The following is an 11321-nucleotide window of genomic DNA, read 5'->3' as shown; positions in this document are numbered from 1 at the left end:
ACAGAGAAGATGTATGTGAAGGGGAGGAAGTGTTATGTGAAGGGATAACAAGGTGCACGGCTGGGGATGTATAGACTGCAGGGGAATAAATCTCGGACTTTGGATGATTTCTATGTGTGAAGGAGGGGGGGGGGACTCCTGAATTGTACATGCTGGGAGTTGTTGTCCCAGTTATGTGTGTGTATGCTAGGGTTTACAAACCAGTCTGCCTCCAGCTGTATCAAAACTACAACTCCCAGCATGCCTGGACAGACTTTGGGCATGCGGGGAGTTGTAGTTTTGCAACAGCTGGAGGCACACTGATTGGGAAACACTGGCCTAGCCTATTCAGTATATTACAAACAAAGTGCATTGTTTCCCAACCAGGGTGTCTTCAGCTGTATCAAAACTACAACTCCCAGCATGCCCAGACAGCTTTTGGCTGTCCGGGCATGCTGGTAGTAGTAGTTTTGCAACACCTGGAGGCACTTTGCACTTTGCAACACCTGGGAAACACTGGTGTATGCCCTACAGAGGTGTGGTGAACTACAACCCCAGGAGACTACAGAGGCAGCATGCTGGTGTTATACCACAGACTGAAGACTACTGTATGACACGTGCTGGGAGTTGTAGTCCCTTTGTGTGTGTATCCCAACCAAGGCTGATTATATTAGTGTGCTGTGTATAAGGGGGCCGACCCGGGAAAATAGTAGGGTGGGTAAAGGGCGGAACAAAAAAAAAAGGAGCCGCCCCAAACCAGCAAGGCATGTGGCATGCTGAGATTTGTAGTTTTCAGCACAGCAAGAAACAGGAAATGGAAGCAAAAATAGGAAAACAAAGTGGGGGATAAAAAGACAACAAAGAACCGAAACAGAGTTGCCTAAACAACAAGAAGAGAAATGAAACAAAACAAATAGGGTAAGTCAAAAACGGAAAAACACGTTGACCACCGGAGTACCCCTTTAATTACTTTTATTATGGCAGGAAAAAGTAATGTACAATTTCTAGACATGTCTAGTGATAAGATAGACTTAAAGACAGTATGGCTTAGTTTAGATACAGAATATGAAACTAAGAATAAAGAAATAGATGGTAAACTATTTGTACATAAAGAGAAGATTAAGCTAGGGAATCTGGTACATATGGTACATGATCATGTACTGACACATTTATTGTGTCCAGAAAAGATATTGCTATACAGTGTGACGTAACAAGTTAGAGTCAAACTATGTCTGTGCCGATATATGATACTGACTTTATTTCTCCATGTAGTACAGTGCAGTCAGCTGTTCAAATCTGTCAAAGTGACAGGTTGATGCAAAATAAAGAGCAAACCTATTTAATAAAGATAAAAAAGTCAAATGCCTGCATTTCAGGAGAACTTACATGTAGCAAGAAATGCAGAGAAATTTGAATCACATGTAGCTAAATATTGTCTAACAGAACAACAAAAAAACACATTTCTGAGATTGTGGATTCCCATAGAAATATGGAAAATCATAGAGTTAAATCATATTGTCCAAGGTGATCACTGGTTGGAATTTGATGACGTAGACAGACTGACAATGCATCAATAATGAGATTCCAACTATTGATATTTTAAGTTCCCTTAAAATCAGCAAAACTGAATGCATTTTTGAATACATGTGTATGTTTGAAAGAACTTTCTAAATGCTCATCGAGAAAAATGCTGCTGTTGATGAAACCCAAAATATGATAGCAACATTTATAAAAAAAAAAGTTAACATTCTTGGATCAGGTCATTTTAGCCATAGCTTCAAAGAAAAAGACATAATTAGAAGCTGCTAAAATAATTGACTTTGCTAGGAAACACAATCAAGGAGAGGAAGGTGCATTATCCAAAAAAGTTTGTCAGGCTTCATATAAAAAGTCCACAGTATCGCAGCAGAAAGAGCTAGACACTAGGCAGAAAAAACACATACCGGAGGGAAACCAGATACCACAGAGGAACATAGGATCACAGACACATAGGGGAAGATTTATCAAAACCAGTCCAGAGGAAAAGTAGCTGAGTTGCCCATAGCAACCAATCAGATCGCTTCTTTCATTTTGCAGAAGCATTTTCATAAAATGAAAGAAAAAATCTGATTGGTTGCTATGGGCAACTCAGCAATTTTTCCTCTGGACAGGTTTTGATAAATCTCCCCCATAGTCTAAATAATAAGACTTTGTCAAAAGAGAATGTAACACCAACATTGTCTAAAAAGAATTACAAAAATCAAGATAAATTCTACTCTTCCTCCCTCTGAATCTAACTTGTTGGCCCGTATTTGTGAGATTCGCTCCTTGGAATTCCTCACGGCCTCTCTAAACAATACTATCCCTTCCTTTCTCTCTATCTGGGAACCTTGGGACCGCTTTTCTGATCACCAGCCGCCTTGACTCCTATGTCTTCTCTCCCTTCCTTTCTTTTCCCTTCTCTCTTCCTTGGGTGTTTTGTTTTGTCAGGTGTTTGTCCTTGTGGGCCTTGTTGTTGTCCCTCTCCATTTTTTCTTTTTGTTGTGGCCCTGAGCCTTGTGCCTATACCTAAGGAGCTGTTGGCTTCTGGCTGCTTGAATATTACTCCAATTGATGTGATGTTCCATTGGTATTGACCATAATACCTATGTGGGTCTATTTACTATGACGTTAATTTTGCGTCTTTTTGCTGTTATTGATGTGCTTTTACTCCATTGTTTGGATTTCTGTTTCTGATAAATACTTTAATAAAAATGTACAGTTGAAAAAAGAGCAGCGCAGGAAGACAGTTCAAAAAAAAAAAAAGAGCAGCGCAGGAAGACATTGCATGTTAATTTAAAGCCATATAATAATGAAACAAACAAGATAAATATTGTTGTTTAACAACAAATGTTTTCCACCGGAGTACCCCTTTAATATGTGACTGCTGCCGCCAATTACTGGCTATTGCTGTTGGGTCAGCAAGTTAGTTAGGTGTATGGCCAATCACACATCATTGCTTTTTAGCAGCGATTTTCAGGGGACTGCATGGGGTTTGACGGGTAATTCTTTATTCCCTCTATTTATGTAATTTATGTATGCAAACTTTTTAGAAGCCTGAGTAACTATTAAATAATTTCTATGGCATTCGTTATCATAAAACAATAATCACAGAGATGTCATTAAAAATGATATTGGTTTACATTTGCTTTAAAAATGTTTTTTTTTCATCCTAACATCTGTGTGTGTAAGGCTCCAGTTGAACCAAGAGTCATTGGGGTGATCTCTCTCCGTATTCAAACAGGATGAATTCTCTTAATCAACCCCAGTAGGGCAGAAAGAAGCTCACTGGGAACCATCCTAATACCTCATAGTTCAGGCAGCATGAAAGATTCACTTTAATGTTCCTCTGATAAACCAGCCTTTCTTTTTTGCCAATTATTTGCTTAGTTTGCTATCATGAATTATACTGTGTGATTGTCACAGGCCTACTTTCCAACCTCCTAAAGTAATCCAGTTATTTGTATGCTGCTAAAGGGTGTTTATGCAACTTGTGTAGCCTGCGCCTAGTAGAGGGATTTTTTATCTTTATTCCAACACCAGATACAAGCATGCCCTGACACCAACCCACCTGAGAGTAATTACTCATGCAGTGGATAACTGGAAACTCCTCAGAAAACTTCTGTGCATATCTAAAATGTATCTGTCACGTATGGGTAAGGAAAAGTGAAGCCCTAAACTCACCCGCTCCCACTTGCCCTGCCTACTAGCTTACCCACCCTAGGCGATGGGTCCACAACCATGGTGACAGTCCTTGCCTGAATAAGTGCAGTCAAAGAAGTTAAAAAGCCAACAAGGTCAGCTGACCATCCATAGAACAGGGATTTTTGACAGTAACCAGAATAACAAAAGACCTCAGTGCAGATTAACCCTTCAGGTTCTTACAGTAACCCCCCCCCCCCTTTTTTAAAAGGGGCCACTGGACCCTTAACCACCTGAGAATACAAAGGTCTGTCCCCATCTTTATCTTCATCCTCCAAATCACACCACTCATTGTTGTCCTCACAGTCATCCTCCAGAATCTCACTACTTCCCTCTGACTGCAAGTCCGCATGAGTGTTCCCGATAATCTTATTGTCCATGGTGCAACAACATGCGGATTCAGCCAGAGGTTACTGCAAAACAGGCTTTACAACACTTTTAGATGTTAAATCAGGTTGTATACTAGATGGAACAATGCCCCCCAGAAGAACTTTGCCAGGCGTAGCTCTCTGAGAGGCATGACATACCTGTGCGTCCAAGTGGCCTGCCTACTTGCATACCACCCTAGGAGATGGGTCCACAACCATGGTGACAGTCCCTGCCTGAATAAGTGCAAGGAGTCTTAGCAGGTGAAAAGCCAATGAGGTTAGCTGACCATCCAGAAAACAGGGCATTTCCATAGTAACCAGAATAACAAAAGACCTCAGTGCAGATTAACCCTTCGGGTTCTTACAGTATCGTCATGTGGTATTGTAGTCCGGAGTAGGTAAGTGCTTTCTCCACAAATAAAAACACTTGTAATGTTTTCAATCTTTTCTCCAGATAACTTAACCATCATTGGTATGCATTTATATTTCATATGCTGATGCTTTTAATGCTTATTATACAAATTGCAATGTATCCCTGCCCACTGTCAGGGTGATTTCAGCATGTAGCATGACAAGCACCCATAAAACATAGTGGATGTGCTGGCCATGGATGCTATGAGAGAAACATTTTTTAGGAGTTCAGTGGAAATCTTGGTTGACAGCTATAGTGCCAACATCCTGTTACAGATTGGCCACTTACATTTTTAAGGAGGAGCTCATCTGGAATATGATTGCCTTGTAGTTGACATATATTTGGTGTCCCTGCACCAGAGACTGTCCTGTGGCTACAGACTGCTTTGGGCAGCTTAGAAGTGCAAGGTGTTGGGCCCACTAAAAGATTGATCCTTACATTAATTGTATTTTGTACTTTGCCAAAGATTAGTATATTTAGATAATTAATTTGTTGTTGTTATTCTAATGTATGTTGTTTATATGTTACTCTACCCTTAAGAGAGGAGCTGTGTAAACCCCATGTGACCCTGCCTGCCAATGGGAACCCCTAAATTCGAGTCCAGTCATAGTCTATGGGAAGGCCCAGATCAAATCTACTTCATCCAGGCATTCTGCAAGGATCAACCGCACGGTGGAAGTTCATGCCCTGGCGGAGGAAGCTACAAGACCTTGACAGAACCCTAGCTACCAGGATCAATCATCTACTCTCACAAGTGAGTATCAATTCCTTAAGTGAAAGCACCATATGTCCCAGTAAGGCAACAGAGCTCCCAAGGGGTTACACTGCATCCTCTCACTCTAAACAAGACTGTTCGCGTAATTCGTAGTTCGTGCACCCTGCTCAGTAAAGACAGTTATCCATAACCTGACGTCGGTGTGTTCCTTAACTCCCCGTGTCTGGCCCAGGAGAAGCTGTCTCCAACCTTGGACCGTGTATAGGATAACAGTGCCGTGGTGTCAAGAAGTGATAAGGTATTCCACTTGGCACCCCGTGGCTTCCACATATTGAAGAAACACAACAAACACATTATAAATTTAAAGCAAGATAATATAATTTCACAATACAGAAAATATGAAAAATCTGCACAATGTTAACACTGGGTGTATACTGTATGGAACATAAACACTGAACAATGGCTCACAGAGCTCACAATGACATCAAGATTTTTGCTGTTGCTGAGGTTCCCATTATAGGACAATAAACATAAAATACAAAGTGCCCCAAATGAAACAGCCACTAATAACATACATATACAGTTCACCACATTTTTCAAAGAAACGACAAAAAAGTAGAAGAACAACAAAATATATATATTAAAAAAGAAAACAATCTTTTGAAGTTTTGAGTCCTTGGAAATCCTGCATATCTACAGCTTCATGATAGTCTGAAATGTTCCTTTCTGATCTCCACCCACTGATTTGTCCCTTTTATTGTATGTACTACTTTAGATATTTTACTTTAGATATTCTACTTTAGATATTTTACATTTAACCAAACTGAATTATTCTATATGCAGTGTCCATCCCAGATCACAGGTCTAGCTTAAAAAAAGCTGGTCACACTGCAAATAAGGCAGTTTTTCCACAGTAGTATTAGGATGCATTTTTTCCATATTACAGCCAAAAGCCCAGGCCTGACCACGGGTACGGTGAACCAAACTGACACCTGTCAAAAATGTGTCCATAATACGCCTGTGTAAAACCAGCCTAAAACATGGGGTCTGGAGACAAACCAATGGACATCATTCAAATGACTGAACATTTGCTCTACTGTGCTTGTCCACTACTCAGGTCTCTAGTGCAGTGAAACAAATAACCAGCACCAAAGAGGACCATGAAGAGATACACATTATCTCATGCTTTAACCATGGTGGAAGGTGGAGTTTCTGAGACATTTGATTACTGTATAACATTCCACCATGCACAGTCTTTTGTGAGATATGCTTGACTTTTCCAAATATGTATGTTATTAGTAAACCTTATACAAGCCTACTCCTTATACATTTAGCAGTCTCTGGTATTGATGCCATGCTGATTTAGAAGAAGCTATCAACATTCCCTTCTTGGGTTACTGCTTGCATTGCCTGCTCCGGCATCAGGGATGGGTCAGTGAGAATGGATGTTGAGGTGCTGAGCTGACATAATGAACTTAACACCGCTAGATTGGAGGTAGGAAAAGAGAAAAAAAAACACAGGTTATTTAGGTTATTTCACAAGAGCAATTTATAAAATTTTTGTACGGAAAAGAAAAACACATAACATTTATAACAATTGGTACGAAGAGCCAGTTTGATTTCAGAGTCTTATGTAGATTATGGACTTATAGGGGTACTCCGCCCCTAGACATCTTATCCCCTATCCAAAGAGGACCCCCGGGATCGCCGCTGCGGCACCGTGTTATCATTACTGCACAGAGCAAGTTCGTTCTGCGCATAATGACGGGCAATACAGGGTCCAGAGCATTGTTGTGTCACGGCTCCGCCCCTCATGATGTCACGGTCCGCCCCCTCAATACAAGCCTATGGGAGGGGGCGTGGCAGTCATCATGTCCCCTGCCACAGACTTGCATTAACGGGGCGGGCCATGATGTCACGAGGGGCTGAGCCATGATGTCATGCTGCTCCGTCCCCTGTATCGCCCGTCATTACACACAGAGCAAACTCGCTCTGTGCAGTAATGATAGCGTGGTGCCGCAGTGGCGATCCCGGGCGGAGGGAGCGAGGGAGAGAGAGAGAGAGAGGGAGAGTCTAAAATATTCCTTAATTTATTTTTGTTAAACAAAAAGAGAACAGTATCAAGAATTATGCAAATTGGAAATTATGGACAGACAGATTCAAAACACAGTAAAAGCCACATCAACACTTTCAATAACTATATCCATTGGGTAACAAATTAATGTGTTTAAACACCTACACATGCACTCTCATGCACTCCCCAAGGCACCTGTTCATGCCAGTAATGGCGTGATCACTGATGTCCTCTATTACTGGGACCTGCAGCCTATGAAGTGAGCGCAGCTCCAGCACTCGCTTCAAAGACAAGATAAAAATCAGAACCTACATGTACATCCTGGTACACCAGGCGGCCAGGGTGTACAGATATGTCCTGTGTTTCCAAGAGTTTAAATTTGGTCATGGATTTCTAGTAGGAAAAACAGATGAATCTCACAACACAGATCTATAACAAAAATGTGCCAGAGTTGTTATTTCATGGGGAATAAAATAGGTCAGGAAATGCTACACGTCCTCTTTCAGGGGTTAAGGCGCTTTTTCTCCCACAAAATATTTCAGCCATGGCAGCTTGTACCTTTATATGTATTATACATCTTTCTTATGGATGTGATTATCAATATTTTGTTTTTTGTAGTGCAGTTTTTCACCATTTAATACCCAGTGTGGTTCAACACCACCTGTCATAATTGAAAGTGGCTTTCATGGCAAAAAGTCTAGGGATCCCTTGGTGAGATAGAGAAGAGTAAAGCCAATTGCTTCCACATGACACTCTTGGAGATTTGGAGTATACATGAATCCTTATAATACAGTGCGAGCACCACAGGTCCAGAAGTAATAAATGTGTTGTTTCCATACTCACTAGGTCTCAGTGCAGGCAGAGAGCAGTGTGTGTCCAGCCACTCCAAGGATGTCTCTCTTAAATCTGTCATACTTGCTGTAGAAACCATACGGTTGAAAGATTCAAACAGGGGACGGACAAGGATACTAAACTACGGACAGTTAAGGAAAAACAATCATACTTTCACTCATCACAAATCATATAAACTAAAATGTCCAAAGTTTGTTACACTCTAAGTGGACAATGTGTTTGGTTTCAATGTTAGGGAGGGTGTGGTATGATGGGATGGATGTTTGGCTTTTACATTTAGGTTTGTGCAAATGTCAAGTTCGTGATGCCAGAAGTTGGGTTGTGTATGTAGATGATGAGGGTTGTAGTTAGAGATGAGCGAATTGAATCTGACTAATCCAAATTTTTTACGAATTTCATGAAAAATTTGATTCACAATGAATGCAAATATCGCCGTGATTCTATAGAGCGAATCACTTAATTAAACTCCATTTAGTGCGGTCCAGGCTTCAGGGCATCTAAAATGGTGGATCCACATGTGAGGACATGGGGCAAGGAACTCTGGGAAGGCAGGAAGGCAAGGCGGGAAGGCGGGATGACCCTGAATCGCATGCAGGATGCAGCCTATCAGCAGCCAGTCGCCCCAGTAATGTTGCAGCCATATTCCGGCTAGTCACTTCATTCATTACACTGCTGAGAAATAGGACAGACAGCCTGTGTGTGTGTTACACAGAAAAGCTTTTTCCAGCAGCGTTTCACCTCCTAGTCACATCAGTGTTCTGGTGGACAGAGAGCAGTGCATTTTTCACAGAATTTTTTTTTTACTGCAGCCATTAACCTCCCAGTCACTTTCTACTGCATTGTATTAAAGAGAGGGGAAGAGAGCTGTGTGTTGCCTCATACATTTGAACAAGCTGGCTCAGCTTGATAAACCTTAGCAGAGGATGGAGGAATAATTTTTCAGCACAATTCTGTGTCTTTGTTCTACAACAAATGGTCTGCTGGTTATACTAGTCTGTATAATACCCAGCAGTCCATTTCTAATAGTCTGTGAGAGAGTGCAATTTTGGGTTTAGTACACAGAGACTGTGTGCTGTAGCACTGTTGTGTACTGCTGGTGTTGTGCAAAAATACGTTTTTCTAAGCGTACTGTAGCACATTTTTCTGCCCTCATAAGTGCATACCACAAACCTACATCTAAGTAGTGTACTATTTTGTACCTGTTAATCTGTCAAGGGCCTAGATACTGTGAAAGTCCAGGCAAAAGTAATCACCGGCTGGTGTTTTACTCTAATACATTTTTTAAACGTACTGCAGTGCATTTTTCTGCCCTCTTTGTTCCATAACAAATGGTCTGATGGTTATACTTGTCTGTAGACGGTATAATACATTACCAGCAGTCCATTCCTAATAGTCTGTGAGAGAGTGCAATTTTGATTTTAGTACACAGCGACTGTGTGCTGCAGCACTTTTGTGTACTGCTGGTGTTGTGCAAAAAGACGTTTTTAAGTGTACTGTAGTGCATTTTTCTGCCCTTATCGCGATGTTCCGATCAGCTGGGATGCAGGCGGAGGTCTCCTTACCTGTGTCCGCGGCGTCCGATCGGGGTTTGATTGCTCCAAGCCTGAACTACAGGCTTGAGCAATCGAGCCCCTATCTCGCTGATCCGTGCAGAGCTATGGTTCTGCAGGGATCAGCATAGGAGATCAGTGTGTGCAGTGCTATAGCTCTCTATGGGGGCTATAGCACTGCAAAAAAAAGTTTTAAAAAAAGTTAACAAAGGTCATTTAACCCCTTCCTTAATAAAAGTTCAAATCACCCCCCTTTTCCCATAAAAAAAACTGTGTAAATAAAAACAAAAATAAACATATGTGGTATCGCCGCGTGTGTAAATGTCCGAACTATAAAAATATATAATTAATTAAACCGCACGGTCAATGGCGTATGCACAAAAAAATTCCAAAGTCCAAAATAACGTATTTTTGGTCGCTTTTTATGTCATGAAAAAATGAATAAAAAGCGATCAAAAAGTCCGATCAATACAAAAATTGTACCACTAAAAACGTCAGATCACGGCGCAAAAAATTAGCCCTCATACCGACCCATACGCAGAAAAATAAAAAAGTTATAGGGGTCAGAAGATGACAATTTTAAACGTATAAATTTCCGTGCATGTAGTTATGTTTTTTTCCAGAAGTACGACAAAATCAAACCGATATAAGTAGGGTATCATTTTAATCGTATGGATCTACAGAATAAAGATCAGGTGTCATTTTTACTGAAACATTTACTGCATAGAAACGAAAGCCCCCAAAATTTACAAAATGGCGTTTTTTCTTCAATTTAGTCGCACAATGATTTTTTTTTCCATTTCATTGTAGATTTTTGGGTAAAATGACTGATGTCACTGCAAAGTAGAATTGGTGGCGCAAAAAATAAGCAATCATATGGATTTTTAGGTGCAAAATTGAAAGGGTTATGATTTTTAAAAGGTGAGGAGGAAAAAACGAAAGTGCAAAAACCGAAAACCCCTCAGTCCTTAAGGGGTTAAGCATAGTGAAGTGTATTGTACTCCCCTCATATATGCACTATGTATGTCAGGCAGAGAAGTGCCAGAACATGCACACAGGAGTGGCAAAAGCCTAAACTCATCAGGCGCAGGCAGAGGTCGCAGCAGACTAGGAGTGGCAGCAGGAGTCGAAGCGAGAGGCATGAGCTCCGGTATCAGCTAGCGGTCCTGTCTCGACCAGCAACCCATCTGCCATCATCGATTGGTTAACATGGTCATCCATTTAATCACAAGTGACATCTGATACCCCCAGTCAACAGTCGGTGGGTTCTTCAGACACAACCCTCAGTTGGCATGGCCTGGGAGCAGTCCCTGTCCTCCCATTGCCTCTGACCTATGCTGTTCCTTCCCCTAAAGAAATATTTTATGCTGTCGGTTCAGCTCCACTATTCAGTGAGGACAATCTAATAGAGGAAAGTCAGCAGCTACTGCCCAGCCAAAAAGTGGAGGAGACATCCACCGCTTCCTCCGCTAGGCGGGCAAGTAGTGATGAGGAGAGTGACGTGGGAGGCGGTGTAGCCAGCGTTCAGGGTCCTGAAGCAGACACTGTTGAGGAACCTGAGGAGGACATCAGTGACATGCAGACATTTGTTGATGATGATGAAGCCGATCGCAATTGGGGGCCGGGTGCAGAAGGGGCTTCATCATCATCA

General features: G+C 41.5%; 1 protein-coding gene across 1 annotated transcript in view; it reads right to left on the bottom strand.

Moving 5' to 3' along the window:
- Positions 1 to 5567: 5567 nt before the first annotated feature.
- MLXIPL (MLX interacting protein like) overlaps positions 5568 to 11321 on the bottom strand; it is a 208290-nt gene continuing 202536 nt past the window's right edge. The window contains exons 16-17 of the mRNA XM_056558638.1: positions 8112 to 8241; positions 5568 to 6678 (exon numbers count right to left, since the gene is read on the bottom strand). Coding sequence (XP_056414613.1) covers positions 6557 to 6678; positions 8112 to 8241 — 252 coding nt within the window. The 3' untranslated portion in view covers positions 5568 to 6556. The remainder of the gene's footprint in view (positions 6679 to 8111; positions 8242 to 11321) is intronic.

This window comes from Hyla sarda, chromosome 2 (assembly GCF_029499605.1).
Source record: "Hyla sarda isolate aHylSar1 chromosome 2, aHylSar1.hap1, whole genome shotgun sequence".
In the NCBI taxonomy this organism is placed as follows: Eukaryota; Metazoa; Chordata; class Amphibia; order Anura; family Hylidae; genus Hyla; species Hyla sarda.
Note: the sequence above shows the minus strand (reverse complement) of the source record. Positions and strands in the feature narration are given on the sequence as shown.